Consider the following 24644-nt stretch of genomic DNA (forward strand, 5'->3'; position numbering starts at 1 on the left):
CTCAAATGATGCTACCATCTCTTCTAAGCCACCATTAATTTTAACGTATTTAAAGATGTAAGAACAATCTGTGTAACAAGTGAAAACTGCCTGTAAAGTTAGCGCTTTACATCTCAAACACTTATTATGTGGAAATTCATATTTTCATAATCACATAAAAGTTTAACATGTTATTCATTATAAGATTACAGGACATGAGTTATTCTGTCTGTGTAATTATTAACAACTGGAAATTAAATTGTGATAATTTTGTACTCTTTTCTTCTTAAATGATCATTTCCTTTCTCCTTTTGCCCGAGAACCATGCTTGAAAAATACTAACTCCTTACCTTCTAAAACAAATGATTATATATAATATATAAATATAAATATGTTTTATATATGTATTTATACATAAAATATATTTTATATATAATATATGTATTCTACATAAAACATAAAAATACAAATAAATATATAAATATGTATAGTAGGTTCTGGTACATATACAAAAGGCCTATGTATTTTGAACATGTGTATATAATCTATATCTATGTTATATTTATATTTATATATAAAAATATAATCCATATTTATATTTTATTTATATATTTTATATAAAAATATAATCTATATAGGTTTGTATATAGTAAATATAGTTGTATATTACTTTTATTTACATATATTCATATATATTTGTATACAGTAAATTGTACTATATATAGAAAAGCCTGTGTATTTCTAATGTGTGAAATATGAAATGTACTTTTTGTCTCCTCAGTTGCAAAAATAAAAAGGCTTTTTCTAAGTAGATAGATTTTGCTCTACTTTGAATATTTCTTCTTAATCATATTAGATTGTAGGGAGGGGACGCTGAAAGGAAAGACGATGGAAACGATTCTTCCATCGGTTTCTATAAATGAAAAGGTATTTTAACAATGAAACCTAAGTAGGTAGAATCCGGTTCTTGGTACTTGGTGTATGTGCTAGCAAGGTTGCATGAAGAAACAAACCTTACAAGAAGCAGAGTCATCCCGTGAAGGGGAAACTTTTCTCCAATGCTCAGCCATGACGCAATCCTTATCCTCCTGTCTGGCTACCTGTGACCTGTCCCTTTGACCTCAACCCAGCGGGACCCCACTTCCCTCCCTCCCAACATACCACCTATTCCTTCCTTCTGTCCTTTCTCCCTCCCCACACACCTCCTCTTCCTCCCTCCCTCCCCACACCCCACCTCTTCCTCCCTCCCTCCCTCCCTACCCACACACCTCCTCTTCCTCCCTCCCCACACCCCACCTCTTCCTCCCTCCCTCCCACACACACCTCTTCCTCCCTCCCTCCCTCACACCACCTCTTCCTCCCTCCCCACACACCACCTCTTCCTCCCTCTCTCCCTCCCTCCCCACACACCACCTCTTCCTCCCTCCCTCCCTCACACCACTCTTCCTCCCTCCCCACACACCACCTCTTCCTCCCTCCCCACACCACCTCTTCCTCCCTCCTCCCTCCCCACACACCACCTCTTCCTCCCTCTCTCCCTCCCCACGCGTCCCCTCTTCCCCCTCCCTACCTCCCTCCCTCCCCACACCCCACCTCTTCTCCCTCCCTCCCTCCCCACACCCCATCTCTTCCTCCCTCCCTCCCCACCCCCCACCTCTTCCCCCTCCCTCCCTCCCCACCCCCCACCTCTTCCCCCTCCCCCCCCCCCACCATCAGAGAACACGGAGTCACTGAGATCATTTGCAACACATTCATTTTTAATCTTCACCAGGGGCCACCCTGCTGGTGAGATCTCTGAGGTCTGGCGACTGGGCCTGAACTTAGTGGCTGCTCAGGGAGACGGTGGAGTCGGTGGCCGCCGCCTCGCTCAGCTGGGTGTCCTGGCTCACGGTGTCGTGCTGGCTCCCCTCGCTCACGGGCTCCTCCACCGGCAGCTGGTGCTGAGGGAGCTCCTGGCTGGGCTGGTCACTGGGGCCGGGGGCCGCTGGCCCGCTCCCCGCCTCAGGGGCCGTCGCCGCCGCCATCTTGCTCGCGGCCCGTTTCTTCCCTCCTCTCCGTCCACGAGCTGCTTTTCCCTTCTTGGCCGCCCGGGTAGCCTGGAAGGACAACAGGGAGATCCCAGAAGGGCTTTGGTTGAGGGAAGAGGATGGAGGAGGCTGGGAACAGGGACGTTTCCTCAGAGGCCAGTGGGCCGGGTTGGGGGGCTGTGCCAGGGGAGGACGGGAGAGGATTCTGGTGAGGAAGGAGCAAGGGGAAGCCGAGGAGGAGCTTGGGTGGGTCCCTCACCTTCTTCTTCGGGCTGCTGGAGCCCTGCTGAGGAGAGGACTTCCTCTTTTGGGTCTCCTTGGTCTTGGCCGGGGATCCCGAGTCTCTCGGCTTCGGACTCATCTTCCACCGCTCAATGTCTCCCAACGGTCAACCGCAGGCCGCCTGGGGTCCCCGTATACCCCTCCCCCGGTCTCGGGACAATGAGGCGACCACGTTCCTGAGCTGTGATTGGTCAACACCCCACTCCCCAGCCATGGTAGCCTGGGCGGGAAGGGAGGCCTTCGACGTCACAAAGCGCCATCGCGACCTGACTGAGGAAGGTGGCGGGGGAGTGACATCTGATGAGGAAGGCAGGGTGCGCTGGTTGGAGAAAGGGAGATTTGGGTTAGCGCCCCTAAGGATAGTTCCCAAACTGACATGGCACCTCTGCTAAATGCCCCATGTTCAATTTTGCAGATCACGTGGCACGGGAGGATATTTCTGCCACATGTTTCCCCCGGATCCCCACTCAGTGGTACATTCTGTTCCTCCACACCTGCCATCATTACCCAGTTTCCGTGTCACCTACCTAAAATCCCTCCATGCTAACTGGGACGGGTTTGGGGCTATATAAAGATGTCAGTTGACCAGGCACAGTGGCTCACGCCTGTAATCCCAGCACTTTGGGAGACCGAGGCAGGCGGATCACCTGAGTTCGGGAGTTTGAGACCAGCCTGACCAACCTGCAGAAACCCCATCTCTACTGAAAACACAAAATTAGTCAGGCGTGGTGGCACATGCCTATAATCCCAGCTACTCTGGAGGCTGAGGCAGGAGAATCCCTTGAACTCGGGAGGCGGAGGTTGCAGTGAGCCGAGATAGCGCCATTGCACTACAGCCTGGGCAACAAGAACAAAACTCTGCCTCAAGAAAAAAAAAAAAAAGCTGTCCATCAATCATCCCTCTCTCCTACAAATTCCTCTGCTGCACCTTGAGGACCATTCACTTCTTGGATGCGATCAAAGAACTTTTCCATCTCACTTCCTTCTCCCAGCGTCCACATGGTGCCCCTCAATGTTTCATTCTCATGGTTTAAAGCACTGGCTTCAGGCGGTGAAGATCAGCAAACACACTCGCTCAGCTGGGTCTGTATCAAGCTGGGTTCCTCAGAGAAGGAGAAACTAAGCCAATAGGATATTTGTGTGTGTGTGTGTGTGTGTGTGTGTGCGTGTAATATATGTCATAAACATCTATTTACTGTTGTATGGTATTTCTTTATGAATAATATTATATATATGATATGCTTTAAGCAATTGGCTCACACATTCACACACTGTGGGGGTCTAGGAAGCTGAAATATGTAGGTCAAGTGCGCAGCATGGAAACTAAAAGCTTCTGCACAGTCAACAATCAACAAAATGAAAAGGCAGGCTATGGTTTGGGAGAAACTATTGTGAACCATATATCTAATAACGAGTTAATATCCAAAATATATAAAGAATTCACACAGCTCAATAGCAAATAAATAAATAGTCTGGTTAACAAATAGGCAAAGGACTTGAATAGGCATTTCTTGAAAGAAAACCCACAACTGGCTGACAGGTGCATGAAAATGTGTTCAACGTCATTAATAATCAGAGAACACAAATGAAAACCACAATGAACTATCACCTCACACCTATTAGGACGACTACTATCAAAAAGTCAAGAGATAAAAGTAATGATAGCAAAGGTGTGGAGAAAATGAAACCCTTTTAGGGTGTGCAGAAAAGGGGACCTTTACACGCTGTTGACAGACATGTAATTGGTACAGCCGTTATGAAAAACAGTATAATGGTTCCTTGGAAAATCAAAAAAGAGCTACCATATGACCTAGCAGTTCATCTGTTGAGTGTGTATCACATCCCCAAAGTGAAATCCACATCTCATAGAGATATCTCCACTACTAACTTGTTCTAACTCATTAGTCACACAGGAAATTAGAGTTTCCATTTGAAAAGAACATTTTTTTCACCATTCTGGTATCAAATATTTATTCTAGCCATCTCTTCTTATTTCTTGCTTTGTAATAACCTAGGTACTACTACCCGTTGACAGAACTAACTCATTATTCCAACAAGAAATGAGAAATGTTGAGGAGAATGCAATGTTATACTTTTTGTCTTCAACCAGTTATTATGGTTTTATGGAGGATTCTGTATTTAACTCTTACTCAGGTAACTCTAGTTACCATATCCATAGTACCTAGTCAACAATCCTATAAACGTAAGAACACAGAGTTGACTAGAATGGTTACTAATCTTTCTATGTTCAACCATTTTCCTACTAATTGTTAGTTGTTTATTCAACTGTTTGCCTAGGTACCACTAAATGTCTAGTTTTATGTCACTAAGACATAAGAAGTAGTGTTGAAAAGAATTTGTTTATTTCAAGTACTGGCTTCATCTAGTTATGTCTAGTTAATTACTCACTTGGATAAAGTAGATATCCATTGTATGAGGTAATATTTCTAACATGAGGTTGGAATTTTGCATTGAGGAAAATAGTTACTCAACTCCCTGGCATAGGCCAGTTATCTTCAGCTTCCTGGTATCAATTACCTGGTATGGTTAATTCTAGCTGTCTTTAGGTTGGTGATTAAATGTTTACCACCAGCTATCTGTGGTAATTTATTATTCCAACAAAACAGTAGAATGATAAGGAAGGATTTTGCTTTTTCCTGGCATCGCATAGATATTCAGATTATCTCCAGTTATCCTTTGTACCTTTTTTTCCTGGATAACTCTCAGCACCTATCCTTCTAAGTTCTTATCCCAACTAAAATCAATAATTGAGACTTGCAAAGAACATGAGTTTCAGGGTCAGGTTCACTTGGTATTGTAATGATTGTTAGCTGTTTCTATGTAACCAGTTTCATGGGAAAGCCCAGTTAAGTAGAATTTGTATATTAACTCAACACCAACAAAATTATATTTGCCCAGACTAGATTCCTTATGTTCTACATTCCACTGAACTATTCTTCTTGTCTCTATTTTACTACTTACTTAGGTACATGACTTACCTGTAGTACTAATTCGTTATTCCAACAATAACTCAGCAGTAAGTGGTGAGAAGAAAGTGATTTTATTTTTGAAATTTATTTTATTGAGGTAAAATATACATATGTAATGTACCCTCTTTACCACTTGTAAGTGTGCAGTTCAGTGGTAATAAATAAATTTATATTCTTTTATTTCCTCTTCATCCCCCTCTTCCCCTTCGGGCCTCTGGTACCATCACTATAGTCGCTATCTTCATGAGAACCACATTTCTACCTCCCATAGATGAGTGAAAACATGCAATATTTGTCTTTCTGTGCCTTTTGTATTTCGTTTAGCATAATGGCCTCCAGTTCCATCCATGTGACTGCAAATGACAGGATGTCATTCTTCTTATGGCTGGATAATATTCCATTGTGTACATATACATTTTCCTTATCCATTTTTCCATTAATGGGCACTTAGGCTAAATACACATTTTGGCTATTGTGACCAGTGCTGCAGTACACATGAGCATGCAGATATATCTCTTTGATGTACAGGTTTGTTTATTTATTTATTTATTTATCTATTTCTTTCCCTAGCAGTGGAATACTTGGATCACATAGTAGTTCTACTTTTAGGATTTTGAGGAACTCCATACTCTTCTCTGTAGTGGCTGTAGTAATTTACTTAATTTGAGGAACTGTGAGAATGTTTTCCAAAGTCACCATACCATTTTGCATACCCACCAGCAGCGTATGAGCATTCTGATTCCTCCACATCCTCTCCATCACTTGTTATTATCTGATTTTTTACTCTAGCCATCTTTGTGGGTGTGAAGAAGTATCTCACTGTAGATGACAAATTATTTAGAGGTTAACACTCGTTTATGTGTTGAAGCATATGGTCAAGGCTGAGTATTCATGAGGCCAGTAAAATGAATCTATTCAGCCGCACAGTGAGAAGAGAGTGTTTGCAAACAAACAGACAAGAAAATGAGATGCATCCAGACATTCCCAACCACACTCTTCACTCTTCATAATGCATCGTTGTCTCACATAGCCTGACTGGAAGACAGCATGGATGATCCTTTGTAAACTTATTGACATTGTTATGATTCCAAGATCATACCCCACCATGTTTGGTTAGCAGCAGCAATTCCATCCAGGAAAAAGAGAATATTTTGTTTGTTTTGCTCATGGTTTTACCATCTGTTGAGAGACAGAATTATCCTTCACCTCTTTGGCAGTGTCTAGTTGATGAAAAAATCCTCATAATTCTGTTTTCTAAAATGAATTTGTGTTACAAAATTATTCAGACTGAGAATGAGAACAATTTTGGGAGTATCCAGGCAATTCAGCATTCCAAATTAATTTGGGATATAGGTCATGGCCGCCACCATGAAATATGAAATATGCACATTTGTCAAAGATGTTAAGACTCTACTACTCAAAGCTTTCATCTGACCAATATCTCACCTCCCCTAATACAGCTCCCATCAAGAGGCAAACTTGAATTCCAGATATGATTTTCCTCATCCTTTCCCTGTGACTTGGGTTGTTAATATAAAAGATATTATTGATGATGTGGTGATGATGATGATGATGATGATGACAGAGTTTGTCAGAGCACTGAGCACTTCTCAGCTGGTTTCAATACTTGGGCATCAGGGTTTTTCCTTCGGAGACAGCAGTGATATTGGATAATTTTATTAGTGCCTGACTCACCAGGACAACCACTGTCTCATGCCTACCAACTATCCGTATCTCCTTTTTAAAAAATAAACATACCTCAAGCTTACTCAGAAAAATAATGAGACTGATTAAACCCATCAATGCCCCTGGATTCCCTTGCTGCCTTGGGTGGCTGAGACTGCAAACTCTTTGATATATAAAGACAAAGATTTACTTGCAAAACCTTCATTCTTTTGCTCTTTCTCCTTTTTTCTGGACTAGGGATCTTAAGCATGGAGTTGTTGCACTATCTTGTAACCACAAGGCACAAGAATGAAAGCCTGGAGCCTAGGGATGTGGTGGTTTCATCCTTAGAAAAAGAAGGGATGGGCCTAGCTACCTAAGGGTATCATTGAGCCATCACACCAGCTCACAGCTCAGCACTGAAGCTGGAATAATGTTGCTTTTCTGTTATCTGAATCTGAATCAAATCCTGTCTGATATACTCTGTCAGCTGCAGGGATCTGAGGATTGTTTTACAACTCAGTACATTGAAATATCCTGCATTTGTCTCTGTGATATTTGGAAATCAAGATCACTTTGAAGAGATGTGCAATGAAAATGGAATGGAAAATGAAAATGGAAAATGGAATGGAATTCAACTACTGAAGTGGTCTTCATGATGACTCCAGACTTCTAACATGAGGTGCCAGGTAGGTAGTAGACTCCTTATCAAGCTAGGGAAACTGGGAATGGTGAAACATAATAATAAGATGAAAATAAAGGACTCACATTTGGACATAATGAGTTGTGAGACACTAGCAGAAATCAAGTAGGAAGTGGGAGCTTAGAAAATGGATCTGAGAGGCCGGGCGCGGTGGCTCAAGCCTGTAATCCCAGCACTTTGGGAGGCCGAGACGGGCGGATCACGAGGTCAGGAGATCGAGACCATCCTGGCTAACACGGTGAAACCCCGTCTCTACTAAAAAATATAAAAAATTAGCCGGGCGAGGTGGCGGGCGCCTGTAGTCCCAGCTACTCGGGAGGCTGAGGCAGGAGAATGGCATGAACTCGGGAGGCGGAGCTTGCAGTGAGCTGAGATCCGGCCACAGCACTCTAGCCTGGGCGACAGAGCGAGACTCCGTCTCAAAAAAAAAAAAAAAAAAAGAAAAGAAAATGGATCTGAGAAGGAGAAGTCAATGCATACATCATCAGCAAGGTGATGAGGAACAGTTGAGATTATCCATGGAGACTCTGTGGAGATTGCTGAGAGTACCCACCACACACCCTCAGCAAGTCCAGCACTGAGAAACTGATTAGAGGAGGACCCAGTAGAAAGGAGGATGAGGAGAACACTGAGAGGCAGAAGGAAAACCAGAAGAATGTGAAATTACCAACTCCAAGAGAGAAGCATTCTAGGAAGAGATCCCATTCAGCTCCCATCAAATGATGCTTAAAAGGACTTAAAAGAAGATGCAGCATAGTATCTATTGGATTTGCCAAGATGGAATTTATAACATTATACAAATAGCTCTGAGGATGATGCCAAGTAGAAAAGGCTGAATAGAAAACGGTTTCAAACATAGCATGATTATTTAAATAGAAATACATATGTATATTTGTGTTACTGGACTCTGAGACTAATATACACCTTCTCTTGGACACAACTGATTTCCAAAGGCGGACCGAGTTACTGTTAGGTGGCTAGATCTGGAGTGATTCTTATCTTCTTTTTAATATATGCTATACTTTTTTGTTCATTTTATAGATTTTCAATCATTTCTTGATTAATTATATTAAGTGACAAAAATAGCCAAATAATGTGGAGTCCATTCATGTCTTCATTTAAACTAATCTTGTTTTTATTGACAGGCAATAAGCACAATTTGGGAAATGGTCAATTAACTAATGTGTTCATATCAGTCACAGTATTTCTTTTTTTTTTTTTTTATTAGAGACAGGGTCTAACTACATTGCTGATATGGTTTGTCTGTGTCTCCACCCAAATCTCATCTTGACTTATAGCTCCCATAATCCCTATGGATCATGGGAGGGACCCAGTGAGAGGTAATTGAATGATGAGGGCAGGTTTTTCCCATGCTGTTCCTGTGGTAGTGAATAAGTCTCATGAGATCTGATGGTTTTATAAATGGGAGTTCCCCTGCACATGCTCTCTTGTCTGCTGTCATGTAAGATGTGCCTTTGCTCTTCCTTTGCCTTCTGCCATGATTGTGAGGCCTCTCCAGCCATGTGAAACTATGAGTCCATTAAACCGCTTTTTCTTGATTAATTACCCAGTCTCTGGTATTTCTTTATAGCAGTATGAAAATGGACTAATAAAATTGCTCTGGCTGGTCTCTAACTCCTGGGCTCAAGCAATCCTCCCACCTCCGCCTCCCAAAGTGCTGATATTGCAGGCATGAGCCACCATGTTCAGTCAGTCCCAGAATTTCTGAAAGGATTGATCTTCTCTTTTTGCCTTGTCCTGACATTCCTAGATTAGACAAAAATTATTTCCTTTTGAACCAAGTTTACTGTAATAAATAGTGCTATGTCAAAAAACCATAGGTAGCTTTAAACTCCTTTAGATTAATAGATTGTTATAATTCCAACAGTATCCCACTCTTTTCCATCTCAAAAACCTGCCTCAAAACAAATGCTCCTTTTGCAGAAATACTAGCAGAGCATTTATTTAATTTTTTTCTTCAAAGAATAACAGCAAAACAAGAAGGACAAATATGCATATATGCATTGGTATTCCAGAAGTCAATATACACGTAGTGTATAGGAAATAATCACATCAAATTGACAAAACTATGCATCTTTAGTGACTTCATTATTTTAAGATCATGGAGACCCATCTGTGGTCGATGAGGCAAAACCGACAGCTGCCTGTTCTTGTAAATAAAGTTTTATTGAAATTCTGCCACATTCATTAATTTACATATTGTCTGTGGCTGTTTTTTCACTACAAAGTCAGAGATGAGTAGTCATAAAAGAGACTATCTTGTATTCAAAGCCTAAAATACTTTCCATCTGGTCCTTACAGGAAAAGGTTGCAGAACTCTGATTTAGAGCGTCTACTATGTGCAAGTAACAGAAAAAGAAGCCTTTTCATGTGGTTAAAACTCAGGGCAATAACAAAAGTATCAAAAATACTGGAAGAGGTTCCTAGAAGATAGAGAGATTATTTCCAGCTGGGTTACTGCAGAGGTTAACAGAAGAAGAATGTAAATGAGGCTTCTTTCTTAAGGCAAGGATGTGAAGCAAACATAGCTGGAGAACTTGGTCCTTTTCCATTGGGCTGATGTTTCCTGAAGACTGTCCCACTTTCTTGATGAGAGCTCCTAAGGGCATGTTCATCTTTGACTAACCAAATGTACACCAGTCCACTCAACATTCTAAGAAGGTCTGCAGAAATAAATGCAGAATTTCTCAAATGCATAACAAGTCATGAAATACAGTCTGGGGAATGATCTTGTAACTATGCAGAATGAGGTAATGTTTTGGGAGCAGGAGTGCAATATTCTGGGAGAGCTAGACTTGGGAGAAATTCTATATAGCCAGGAAATGAGGTGCTAGATGGATGGTTGAATGTTGGCCAAAAATAGTCAGAAAGTTTTGCTGCTCATTTGCTTGTTGTAATTTGATAACTAACAACCCAGAAGTTTTGGGAGCCTTTGCACAAGTATGATATTGACAGAGGTAGCAATAACCTAAATACAAATTAAAATAATTCCTAGTCCACTTAGAACCAGCTGAACTAATGATACTGGCTACATGACCCACTAAAAACTAATAATATTTACTTCTTAAAATGTGTCCAACAGTGTTTGAACACATGCACTGAAGGAACATGTAATAGCAGTTTCTATAGCTAGCAAGAAGCTGAATCAGAAAAACTTGACCATGCACTACACAAATTTCCCTGCCTCTCTTCTCTCCAGTTGCTACCCTGCATTAAATTCTACCGAGAGAAGTCAAAGCTCTGCTTTGTTTTTGAATAGATCTTAAACATGATGATTATTGACCTCATACCCAAAGTCAGTTAATACTGAACAAAATCGAGATAGGCTCATTCAACCAAGAACAAAACAAGGATCCCCGTATAGATATGATTATTGGAAATTCTGCACAATAAATTAAGACTTGGAGTAGAAATGAAAGGTCCAAATATTGGAAATGACAAGGAAAAATTAGATTTATTTGCAGATGCTCTGACTGTCTGCTGTAAAAGCATGATGATCTATTATTAGAGGGTTGAGCAAATTGATTTGTTCTAAAGTATTTTAATGTCTTTTATATATGCCAGATATAAGTAATAAGAAAAAAATGTTTAAGTCTTGAAATAATAAAATACAGAGTGTAAAATACATTGAGATATACTCTGTAGGGGATAAGTTTCCATCAGCCCATATACATATGTGTGTGTGTGTATACGTGTGTGTATATATGTGTGTGTATATATATGCATGTGTGTATATATATATGGACATATGGGCTAAACTTCTGCCTTAAAAAAAGCAATGTGCATTTATTTTATTTTCTTTTTAAACCAAATTAATTTTAAGTTCTGGGATACATGTGCAGAATGTGCAGGTTTGTTACATAGATAAATGTGTGTCATGGTGGTTTGCTGCATCTATCAACCTGTCACTCAGGTATTAAGCCCCACATGCATTAGCTATTTATCCTGATGTTCTCCTTCCCTCCGTTCCCCTGACAGGCCCAAGTGTGTGTTGTTCCTTCCCCTCCACGTGTCCATGTGTTCTCATTGTTCAACTCCTGCTTATAATTGAAAACAGGCTTTGTTTGGTTTTCTGTTCCTGTCTTAGATGGCTGAGGGTTATGGCTTCCAGCTCCATCCATGTCCCTGCAAAGGACATTATCTCATTCCCTTTTATGGTTCATAGTATTCCATGGTGTATATGTACCACATTTTCTTTATCCAGTCTATCATTGATGAGCATTTGGGTTAAATCCATGTCTTTGCTATTGTGAACAGTGCTGCAGTGAACATACACATGCATACATCTTTGTAATATAATTATTTATATTCCTTTGGTTACATATCCAGTAACGAGATTGCTGGGTCAAATGGTATTTCTGGTTGTAGGTCTTTGAGGAATCACCACACTGTCTTCTACAATGGTTGAACTAATTTACATTCCCACCAAGAGTGTAAAAAAGTTCCTGTTTCTCCACAGCCTCACAACAGCCTCACCAGCGTCTGTCATTCCTTGACCTTTTAATAATTGCCATTCTGACTGGCATGAGATGGTATCTCATTGTGGTTTTGATATGCATTTATCTAATGATCAGTGATGCTGAGCATTTTTTCATATGTTTTTTGGCCGCATAAATGTCTTCTTTTGAGAGCTGTCTGTTCATGTCATTTGCCCACATTTTAATGGGGTTGTTTGATTTTTTTTCTGGTAAATTTGTTTAAGTTCCTTGTAGATTCTGGATATTAGACGTTTGTCAGATGAATAGATTGCAAATTTGTTCTCCCATTCTGTAGGTTGCCTTGTTTACTCTGGTGATAATTCATTTTGCTGTGTAGAAGCGTTTTAGTTTAATTACATCCAATTTATCAATTTTTGCTTTTGTTGCAATTGCTTTTGAGGTTTTCATCATAAAATCTTTGCCTGTGCCTATGTTTTGAATGGTATTGCCTACATTTCCTTCTAAGGTTTTTATAGTTTTGGGTTTTACATTTAGGTCTTTAATCCATCATGAGTTAATTTTTCTATAAGGGGTAAGGAAAGGGTCTGGTTTCAATCTTCTGCATATGGCTGGCCAGTTTTCCCAGCACCATTTGCTTGTTTTTGTCAGGTTGGTTGAAGATCACTTGATTGTAGATGTGCAGTCTTACTTCTGAGATCTCTGTTCTGTTCCATTGGTCTACATGTCTGTTTTTGTACCAGTACCGTGCTGTTTTGGTTACTGTAGCCTTGTAGCATAGTTTGAAGTTGGGTAGCGTGATGTCTCCAGCTTTGTTCTTTTTGCTTAGCATTGTCTTGTCTATATGGTCTCTTTTTTGGTTTCATATGAATTTTAAGTAGTGTTTTCTACATCTGTGAAGAATGTCAATGGTAGTTTAATGGGAATAGCTTTGAATATATAAATTACTTTGGGCTGTATGACCATTTTCATGATATTGATTCCTTCTATCCATGAGCATGAAATGATCGTGTCCTCTCTGATTTCCTTGAGCAGCAGCTTGTAGTTCTCCTTGAAGAGGTCTTTCCCTCGTTAGCTGTATTTATAGGTATTTCATTCTCTTCATAGCAATTGCAAATGGGAGTTCATTCATGATTTGGCTCTCTGTCTGTTTATGGTTGGTGTATAGGAATGCTATTGAACTTTGCACATGGATTTTTACATCCTGAAACTTTGCTGAAGTTGCTAATCAACTTAAGAAGCTTTGGGACTGAAACAAGGGAGTTTTCTAGATATAGGATCATGTCATCTGCAAACAGAGGCAATTTGACTTCCTCTCTTCCTATTTGAATACCTTTATTTCTTTCTCTTGCCTGATTGCCCCAGCCAGAACTTTCAATACTGTGCTGAATAAGAGTGGTGAGAAAGGGCATCCTTGTGCGTTACATTAACAGCCACCCTTCGTGTAATCTGCCCCACTGAGTCTACAAGCCAGGTAAAAAAAAGTTTTTTTCAAATAGCCATGGGGTACCATTAAATGTTTTATGCAGGAAAATGACATGATCCAATTTTTGTTTTAGAAAATTCTCTAAACTCTGACTACAGAGACTAGAACACATTATAGGTGATATGTCCTAGAGCCAGAGGGGCCAAAGAAAAGGAAGTGTTTGCTGTAAAGGAGAAAAATGTTTTAAAATTGTATATCCTAACTCTGAAAAATGAGGACATAGGTTTTTACTTAAATCTCTCTGATGTCCTAGGAGCCTTAAAAAGTTTAAGGAGCATATAGGATAGCTATGGACTCCTGAGAAAAGTTCTTTCTCTATGATACTCATATATGGAAATACATGTTTCCTTCTGCAGGTTCGTGGCAGAGGCTCTATGTCAGTCTAGGGCATGTCTGCATGACTCCCACTTGCTTCTGGGAGTCATGCAGACATGCCCTAGACTGTCATAAAGCCTCCTTCATTTTGAGTTCTGCAATTCCTGCTCTTGCAGTCAATGCTCAGCTCAGAGGCCGGGGTATTTCTCTAAAAACATAAACCATAGCATGCTCTCTGCTGCTAAGCCTGTTGATGTCTGACCAGGTTGTTGCCCACTCACTGCCTGGATAAAGCAATGAGACAGAGATGTTGCAGTAAAATAAGAGTTTAATTGTTGCAAGGCAACCGAGCAAGGAGGACACGAGATATTTCTCAAAGCCACCTCCTCAAAACTTCAGAGGCTAGGGTTTTTAAAGTTGATTTGGCAAGCAGGGGGACTAGTGGCGGGTGCTGCTGATTGATCTGGGATGAAATCATAGAGGTGTTGAAACTGTCTTCATGCACTGAATCAGTTCCTGGAAAGAGAAGGAGCCACAACACCTGACAAGTCAGTTCATTGGTTGGGGTCACAGGCCACACTAGTCTGGTTGGTGTCAGCTGGCCCACTTGCAAGCCAGGTCTGAAAAATATCCCAAAGACCAGTTTTAGGTTTTGCAATACGGTTTTGTGACTGCCAGTTACTATGGAAAGCAAGCTGGGAAAGAGTGGTAGATTATCGTTTACTATGCCTGGAGTATAGCAGAAAAGTTTTCAGGAGGTGATATTTCCAGTAATCAAAGCTGCCTGGCACTCCCTTGGCAAGCTCAACTTCTGAAAGCTATTGAGGGGGTCTGCATGATCTAAGGATCGCTGCTTTTTAAAAGAAAAAACAAATTCATTAATCTTGCGGGCAGCCTGCCCAGGGGCTAGGACAGGAGAATAATCAATTATTAGTGACTACCACTTATTGAAATGACTATGCACAAGCAATCATGCATGGAGTAGGAAAACATCAGAGAGAAAGGAAAATATCTTACTGAAATTCAGGCCCCTACCATAATTTTAATTTTGTGGCCTTTTTAAATTCTATGATGGCAGTTTCATACCTCTGCAACAATGTACAGCTGCATTTGAAATGCACTGGGAACACTTGGCCCTGGTTTATGCAACTCCATCTTATCTTCTGCACCATCACTGTCCACTATAAAAGGAGACTTCAGAAAGTTCATGGAAATATTGTGCTATGAACAAACTACGCATGGATTTCAAATTTTTGTTCCACCAAGATAAACTCATATGAGCTTGTTATAACATGGGTCGAGTTTAAGGCACTAAGAAGGATTAGACACCAGTTTGAAAACAGCCCCTATCAGAGTAATATGAATTTCACCACAATTGAAGCAAGAACAAACATCAAATTTATGATGAGGCTTAGGTGGAAGAAGGGTGAAATCATGGATGCTTTATGAAAGTTTTATCAGGGCAATGCTCCCAAAGAAATCAGCAGTTTACAAATGGATAACTCATTTTAAGAAGGGATAAGACAATGTTGAAGATAAAGCTTGCAGTGGAAGACCATCCACATCAATTTTAAAGGGAAAACTCATCTTGTTTATGCCCTAGTTGAAAAGTACTGATGATTAAAAGCAGAAACAATAGCCAACACCGTAAACATCTCAACTGGCTCAGCTTACACAATTCTGACTGAAAAATTGAAGTTGAGCAAACTTTGCAGAAGATGGGTGCCAAAATTGTTGCACCTGGATCCACTGAAGACAAGAGCAAAGCTTTCTATGGAAATTTTAAACAAGTGACATTAAGATTCTGAAGCATTTCTCTGAAGAACCATTAAAGGAGAGAAAACATAGCTTTACCAGTACCATCCTCAAGGCAAAGCACAATCAGAGCAATGACTACCAAGAGGTGGAAGGGGTCCTGTCAAAACCAAAGTGGATGGATCAAAAACAAAGATCATGGCAACAGTTTTCAGAATGATCAAGGCGTTTTACTTGTTGACTTTTTGGAGGGACAAAGAACAATAATATCTGCTTATTATGAGAGTGTTTTGAGAAAATTAGCTAAAGCTTTAGCAGAAAAATGCCCAAGAAAGCTTTACCAGAGAGTCCTTCTCTACCACTACAATGCTTCTACTCATTCCTCTCATCAAACAAGGGCCATTCTGTAAGAGTGTCAATGGGAAATCATTAGGCATCCATCTTAAAGTCCTGATTTGGCTCCTTTTGTCTTCTTTTTGTTTCCTAATCTTAAAAAAAAAATTAAAAGACACCTCTATTTTTTAAACCCACTTAAAGGGCACCCATTTTTCTTTAGTTAATAATGTAGAAAAGATGGTATTGACGTGGTTAAATTCCCAGGAGTCTCAGTTATTTAGGGATGGACTAAAATGACTGGTATTACCACTTACAGAATTTGAACTTGATGGAGATTAAGTTGAGAAATATAGTTTATATATTTTTTAATTTTTATCTTTTAATTCCATTTGTCCATGAACTTTTTGAAGTCCCCTCATTTCTAACCGTAGAGGAGTTCTTTATATGCATTCAAAAGAATAAGTCGTTTCCCACAGCCAGGCCTTTTCCCTGGCTGTACCTTTCATCAGGAGAGAGAAATCTCTTGCCTAAGTCCAGCCCTTGTCTCGCATGTGATCAGACTTGGGCATGGAATATTTCTCAGGTGCTGCCTCTTCTGGTTTTCCTCTAGCCAAGTCTCAAATCTCCCCATTACCCGGCATCCAGAACTATTTTTCTTTTCTACGTCTCATTCAGAAGAGTGTTCTTTGTTTATTTTTTCCATTGCTACCTTCAAAAGCTGCCTGTGTGAGTAAACAATAGCAAAGAAGAGATCCTCTTTCATACTGATGGTGCAACTAAGAAAAGACATCCTCATAACCACAAAATAAGTGACTGAAGGACAAGCTAGACAATTTCTCACACGGCTTCTCCATGTGGGCTTCCAAAAAGAAATTGTTGGTAAAGTCCTGCTAACTTACCACTTCTACTTTTTAACTCAATCACCGAATGTAGTTCGTGATATGATTCAGGAAAGGGAGGGCTTAGGTATGCAAACATTGCTCACAATCTCTCATTTTTATATTCTCAGTGGCTGTTTTATTTTGTTTTGTTTTGAGACGGATTCTCACTCTGTCGCCCAGGCTGGAGTGCAGTGGTGCGATCTCAGCTCATTGCAACATCCGCCTCCCAGGTTCAAGTGATTCTCCTGCCTCGGCCTCCCAAGTAGCTGGGACTAAAGTGGTGGAGAAGGACTCTCAGGTGAAGCTTTCTTGGGCATTTTTCTGCTAAAGCTCTAGCTAATTTAGACTGGATAATTTTTGTATTTTTTAGTAGAGATGAAATTTTACCATGTTGGCCAAGCTGGTCTCAAACTACTGACCTCAGGGGATCTGCCTGCCTCAGCCTTCCAAAGTGCTGGGATTACAGGTGTGAGCCACCACACCCAGCCTCGGTGGTTGTTTTGAATACACAGATCCATATGAGTCTTTTAGCATGAACTATGCAAAAGCAATATGCCATCGTCTCTTCCATTTACCTATAAGTCAAAAGATAATACAGTTCCATGTTCTTAGTGTCACTCACAAATGACATCTCTGGCATCCTGTGTGTCTGTTTGGCTTCTATAGATCATGACAGACAGCAGAGATAGAAAATCAACCTTCAAGTTCCACTTTCCCTTCCAACAGGAGCACCATTTCCTCTCTGTGTAGCCTGTATTCACAGAATATCTGCTTGTAAAGCCTGCCTGTTCCATATCCCCCACGAGCCAGAGCATACAGTCTAGTCATTTCTGTAATTTGTCCTTGTAATGGGTTGAATAGTATCTCCATGCAGACATGTCCACCCAGAACCTGTGGATGGAACCTTATTTGGAAAAGGGGTCTTTACAGATGTAATTGAGTTAAGGACTTTGAGATGAGGTCACTCTGGATTAGGGTGAGCCCTCAATGCCATGAGTTTACAAGAGAAGAGAAGACACACAGAGGGGAAGGCCACGTGGTGATGAAGGCAAAGACTGGAGTGATGAGGCCACAAGCCCAGGGACAGCTGGAGTCACTAGGAGCTGGAATCTGCAGGAAAGATTCTTTCTTAGAGCCTCAAGAGGAAGCATGGCCTTCTCCACACCTTGATCTCTGACTTTTTTTCTCCAGAAGTGGGAGAATAAATGTCTGTTGTTTAAACCACACAACCTTTGGTAAATTGTTCTGGCATCCCTAGAAAATGAATACAGTCCTGTAGTATAATTATGAATTTTACTCAATAGCTCATCTCTTTAATGAACACTTACATTTTGACTTTTTATTCCAATTATTGAATAAAAAACTTGGTAATCAAATAAAAGATGTAAATTCAGATACTGTTCTGCAGATGAGGGAGATTTTGTTAAGAGGAGTGAGCCACTTGAAATTCCACTGCTTAGGTGATATGACAAGCCATGTTAATAAGCCTAGACCCCTGGGTTCATAAGCACATGTTAAAGGTGAACTATAGGTTTGCCTCAGCTAACACGGGCCTTCCATGAATGAGTAGACTATATAGGTGCCTCCGATATTGGTGGGTAGGTAGATGTTCCTAGTTCATTTTTAAACAGATAAAGAGTTTAAAAATTAATTTTAATAAAGGGAGAAATAACCTCTAATGGTAATTCTAAGAAGACGTTATATCTGTGATGGGTACCTCAGAAGATGCCTATATTGATCTGTGTAAATTGATTGTTTTACAAGCTAGAATTAAAATATCTTAAAGTGCCAAGATGAGGATAGTTGAACTATGAAGTTTTGAGAAGGTGAGTATCTATAATGGAGCTAATCATTAGGAAGCAGTAGACCAAAATAATCATTTGATTACACATTGTTTTAGATAAATTATGAGAAACAAGTGTTAGAGAAAAGGTTCTCAAAGCGGTGTCCACATTAGCAGAAACAGGCTCATCTGGGACCTGCTTATAAATGCACATTCTCAGGTCCCACTCCAGGCAGACTTGCTAAATCAAACACTCTAGAGTGGGGACCAGAAATCTGTATTTCAACAAGTCCTCCCAAAGATGCAGATGCAAAACCTCTGCTAGAATATGACTAACATGAAACCGTTTACTCTTCTAGCTCTGTGAGTAGTTTCACAGAGAATGTGGCAATTGTATAAAAAGAATACAGTTTTTACTTCTTTGGAGAATAGAACCTGTAACCTTCCAGTGGTTTCTTAAAGAGACTGGCTATTGGGAAATCTGCATTTTATTATTAAACCTTAGTGATAGCAGGTTTTCAGCTAATAAATTAAATTTGGACAAAACTGGCTGGGGAAAATAGTTGCAGGAGAGCCCGTTTCTGATCACGCCCCCGGTGAAAACCTGGAATCAGTGCTGAGTTTTCCCTTCCTGAAGCAGTCGGTAACAGCCTCGTCCTTAAATTGGCTGCTCAAGCAATTTAAGGAAAAGTTAATATGTTCTAGGAAAAGTTAATACGTTCCCAGAGGATGACATCAACTTTCATTAAGAGCCCCACCCTGGGAGATGCAAAGACATGCATCTCTGTTGAATATACAGGTGACCTGGAGAAGGGGTGCAGGTGAACTCCAGAGAAAAACTGAAAAGTTTACTCTCCCATCTCTTGATTTCCAGAAAAGAGTGAGACCAGTAGGCTCCATGTCCCCATTTTCCAATGCTTATTTAGACTTCAAAACCGCTTCGCAGACCCAGCCATATGTGTTGCATAAAGCCTGTTGAGTTTATTACTGATGACAGTCCTAGCTCTCCTAAAAAGGAATGCAACACGAAATTAAATTATCTCCTCGATAATGACAGTATTGCAATCAGAGAATAAAATTTGTTTTCTTATCTGGTTATATCCAAAAGGCTACATTCAGATGAGCCATCTCTCCATTTTGCAGAAGTGAAAATCGTATAGAATATTTGTGTGAGTGTGTTTAGGGAGTGCTTTGACACAGGAGAATCATAGAACAGCAGGAAAGTGGATGTGAAAGTTAGTCTTCCGAGTAAAGTGAGAGTGAAGAGAAGATATAGTAGAAACAGTTAGGATATTTCAAGGTAATTGAAATGCAAAAGTGAATCTTTTTTTAAACTTAATTATAATAGAAGACAAAATAAAGAGAATCTTAGAAATCTTGAATATTCACATCAGTTTCAGTAATAAAATATTTTCCAGAAATCTGTAAATAACATAGAAATAGCATTTGCTCTCTCTGTCTTTGTCTCTCTCTCTCTCTATGCCTGCCTCTCTCTGTTTCTTTCTGTGTGTGTCTCTCTCTCTCTTTCTTTCACACACACCTCTCCATTTAAGATAGATAGATAGACAGATATACATATAGATATAGATATAGATATAGATATAGATATAGATATTGATATAGATGTAGGTAACAGGTAGTATTGCTCTGAGTCGGGTATTTACACATGATTTTGACTGTGTTTGACATTCTTATTGTGAAAAAGGATATAACTTGGAAATAAATTACGTTTAGGCATCCATACACACTCTTCAAATAGGCAATTGGAATGAAAGTATGCCCAGTGAGACTAAAAATTGTAAAACTCCGTGTAATGTGAAAAGTGAAGGAGCATTTTAGAATGCATATTGAAACACAATAAATAGAATAGAATGCCTGAATTCCTATCCCAGGATGTGATTTCAAGGCACAATGAGATAAAATGCCTGGAGAGAATAACGACGACTTTAGACACTGAGGCAATTCCCAGGGTCAGTTCAGAGTGACACACTGCACCTGGACCTTAAGCAAATGAGCAATGGTCGGTTGGGCTCAGGGGACTTCTGGGGTGGACTAGCCCTGGTTCGGGGTCAGAAGAAGCTTGACACAGCCTTTCTCCAAGCCATACATCTACCGATCTAGGAACAGCAAAAGTGCACTCAGTGGGATTTAGGACTTTCCCCAAAGCGTTACAGACACAGAGCTCCATCGGTCGTCTATGGATTCTCTCGGTTCCCATGCCTTGTCTTGAGGTTTTTGTTGGTTTGGGATTTCTTTCCTGCTTTGTCCAATAATTCCACCAGATTCTGGTGGGATCACCCAGGACTCTCTCAGCATCCATCTTTGTCGCTATTGATTGATACCTGTAACCTCTTGCTGTCTGATTTTCCCACCAATCCCCCAGTGCACATCCACACCACCCCTTTGAATCTACTTTTTTTCTCCAAGGTTACCAATCACTTCAGAAAATGCAGTCAGATCCCGTTAACTTCTCTTAGCCCATTACTGGCATTACAGTATTTGACTCTGTTCACCTGCACCTCGGTTTCAAGGCACAGCTCTGTGGTTTTGAGTCTGTTTGCCTTCTTCATTGACTTCTGTCTCAACAACACTTCTTATAAGTCAGAATTTCCCAAAGCTATGCCTGAGTTCAGCCTGTGTCTCCAAACTCTGCTTTCTATGGGCTCCTGACCATCCCTATAGCTTCCACCATGAGTTCTCTGCTTCTAAGTCGCTAATCTGTGATTCTCTGCTCTCATTTCTAAATGCCAAACACCTACACCTGGAATTCAGCACTTCTAAAATTAAATTCATGATTGCCTACTCTCTTCTTGCAGTCTTGATTGTTTATTTGTGTTCTCTAATTTAATAATAAAACTATGAAATACTATGCAGCCATAAAAAATAATGAAATCATGTCCTTTGATGCAATACGGATGCAGCTGGAGGCCATCGTCCTAAGTGAACTAATGCAGAAACAGAAAACCAAATACGAGTTTATACTTATAAACAACAGCTAAATATAAAGTACTCATGGACACAAAGATGAGAATAATAGATACTGGGGACTCCTAGAACAGGGAGAGAGAGAGGTGCAAGGGTTGAAAAACTACCTACTGGGGACTCTGCTTACTACCTGGCTGATGGGTTTAATCATACACAAAACCTCAGGACAATGCAATATACTCATGTAACAAACCTGGATCTAAAATAAAAGCTGAAAAATGTAAAAAAAAAAAAAAAAAAAAAAAAAAAAAAAGGGCTGGGCGCAGTGGCTCACACCTGTAATCCCAGCACTTTGGGAGGCCGAGGTGGGCAGATCACCTGAGGTCAGAAGTTCAGACCAGCCTGGCCAACATGGTGAAACCCCATCTCTACTAAAAATACAAAAAGTAGCCAGGCGTGGTGGCGCATGCCTATAATCCCAGCTAATCAGGAGGCTGAGGCAGGAGAATCGCTTGAACCCGGGAAGCAGAGGTTGCAGTGAGCCAAGATCGTGTCATTGCACTCCAGCCTGGACAATAAGAGTGAAACTCGGTCTCAAGAAAACAAACAAACAGACAAAAACCACCTTCCTTGCCTGCAGACTCAACATTTCACTTTGTTTTATCATGGTCTCCTTCCCATCCACCCACTCACCAATACAATTGGTTGTCAAAATCTGTTATTTATAGCTTTCAAACATCTCTTCTGAATTCTTCTCTCGATTTTTCCTTGCATTCATCAAGCACTTGCCCACCCTGTTGTATTTGCACCTCCCTGATTTTTCTCTAGTTTCTCACTTCTTCCATCTCATTGTTTTCTTTAAACCACAATCAGCCCAGCCCTAGTAAGTATCTTTGAAAGAAACTACATTTTCCTTAATATTAGCCACATTTCTCAGTCAACATTTGAATGGTTACCTTATTTGGGGACCAAGCCATACATCTGCCTCACTTACCTGACACCTGTTTGAAGTCTAAGATGATTTCTTGTTCATCCAGAAGCTTCTGCACATTCAGCACCCTGTCACCTGCCAAAAGAGTTGCAATGCACCCAAAATCAGGTTGCCTCTCTGTTTGGTAAGGGTGTTTTTCAATGTGCTTCGAGCTGAACGTCATATATATTATTTCATTCAGCTCACAACAATTCTGTAAAGTACTGATTATGCCTCCAGTATATATGAGGAAAAGGAAGATCACAGTGATTAAGCAATTTTGCTTAATTGGTTAGTAAAAGAATTAAATATTTGTTGTGTGGCTTGGAAACCATGATTTTTCTCCCAAGACACCACACAACCTCTCAGTAAGAATACATCAATAATTAATGCTGGATAGATCTCTCCAGTTCTATCACAGATGGGACCAAAATACATGACCCCTATTCTTCACCTTTCTTCTTATGTGACCAAGGAAGTCTGTCCACACAATATTTAGGACACACCATGGAAAAAAAAAAAGGATCAAATCAAAATTCTTTTTGTGTAATGGTGGGAGGTTGAATCACAGTCCCCAAAGCTGTTCACATCCTAATCCCAGAAGCTGTGAAAATGTCACTATACCTGGAAAAAAGGAAACGAGTAAGGATCTTAAAATAGGGAGATCATCTTGGGCTAGCCAGGTAGGTCTTTATAAGAGAGAGGTAGGAGGGTCAGAGTTAAAGACAGAGACATAAGGATAGAAAGAGATGTCAGAGTGATGCAGGACCATGAGCCAAGGAATGCAGGCGGGCTGTGGGAGATGGGATAGGCAAGGCAGCAGACTTTCCTTTAGAGTCTCCAGAACAAATGCAACCCTGCTGACCTATTTTGGACTTCTGACCTATAGGACTGTAAGACAACTCTGATGGTTAATATTGAGTGTTAATTTGATTGGATTGATTGAAGGATGCAAAGTATTCTTCCTGGTGTGTCTCTGAGGATGTTGCCAAAGGTGAGTAGCATTTCAGTCTGTGGACTGGAAAAGGCAGACCCACCCTCAACTGGGTGGACACCATCTAATCAGCTATTAGCGTGGTCAGAATAAATGCAGGCAGAAGAACATGGAAAGACAGACTCATTTAGTCTTCTGGCCTCCATCTTTCTCTGGTGCTGGATGCTTCCTGCAGTTGAGCATCAGACTCCAGGTTCTTCAGCTTTGGGACTTGAACTGGTTTCCTGGATCCTCAGCTTGCAGATGCCCCATCGTGGGACCTCACTATGTGATCATGTGAGTCAATACTCCTTAATAAACTTCCCTTTATATACACATCTATCCTATCAGTTCTGTCCCTCTAGAGAGCCCTGACTAATACAACAACATATTTTTATGTTGTTTTAAGCCACTGGATTTGTGGTAACTTGTTGTGGCAACCATAGGACACTAAGACAGCCATCGAGATTAAATAAATTTATGAAGGATGAAAAATTAATGAGCACAGATAAAAGACTCTTCCATGCAGGAGCAGGGAACATGGAAAAATACTCCCCTTCATATTTTTTCTTTAAATTTTTTTAACCAATTCTTTCCTTGCATGCAAGAAATAATCATAGAAGCATGGTCTGAAAAAAAGGGAATAGATGCATTGGCTCCCCTGACTTAATTGGGGTTGAGGGATAAATTTGAGGATTCCCAGTGAAGTTTGAATTTTTGATGAACAACAAGTGATTTTTAAAAGTGTGTGTATACCCAATATTCTGCAGAGACTTACCTCATTGATACATGTGACACAGGAGTTAAGAAGAAATCACTTAGGCAGATAGTAAGGGTATGGGAGTCTTCAGTAAGCCTTTCCTTTTTAATGAAAAGCAGCCCCAGATCACTTTCTAAGAAACAGCAGGCTGTAAAGTCTAGCTGCAGACATAGACAAGCAAGCTGGGAGCTTGCACGAGTGAATGCTGGCAGGAACTAAAGAACAGACATGTTCAAGATGGCAGTTCCATCTTCCATTTTCTGTCAGCCACATGTGCTGTAAGGAGCAGAGAAGATGGCACTGATCAACTGGAAAGCCCATTTGCATAATAAGATTAGGGTGGGGCAACCAGTCTTC

At 40.5% G+C, this 24644-nt stretch overlaps 1 protein-coding gene across 1 annotated transcript; it reads right to left on the reverse strand.

Moving 5' to 3' along the window:
• Positions 1-1740: 1740 nt before the first annotated feature.
• Positions 1741-2418, reverse strand: LOC117078123 (testis-specific basic protein Y 1-like). The gene is made up of 2 exons (XM_033201618.1): positions 2266-2418; positions 1741-2075 (listed from the first exon to the last, which is right to left on the reverse strand). Exons 1-2 carry the CDS (start codon positions 2365-2367, stop codon positions 1800-1802), a joined length of 378 nt encoding a protein of 125 aa, XP_033057509.1. The 5' UTR covers positions 2368-2418; the 3' UTR covers positions 1741-1799.
• Positions 2419-24644: the final 22226 nt, after the last annotated feature.

Source organism: Trachypithecus francoisi, unplaced genomic scaffold, assembly GCF_009764315.1.
Source record: "Trachypithecus francoisi isolate TF-2019V2 unplaced genomic scaffold, Tfra_2.0 Lachesis_group6, whole genome shotgun sequence".
In the NCBI taxonomy this organism is placed as follows: domain Eukaryota; kingdom Metazoa; phylum Chordata; class Mammalia; order Primates; family Cercopithecidae; genus Trachypithecus; species Trachypithecus francoisi.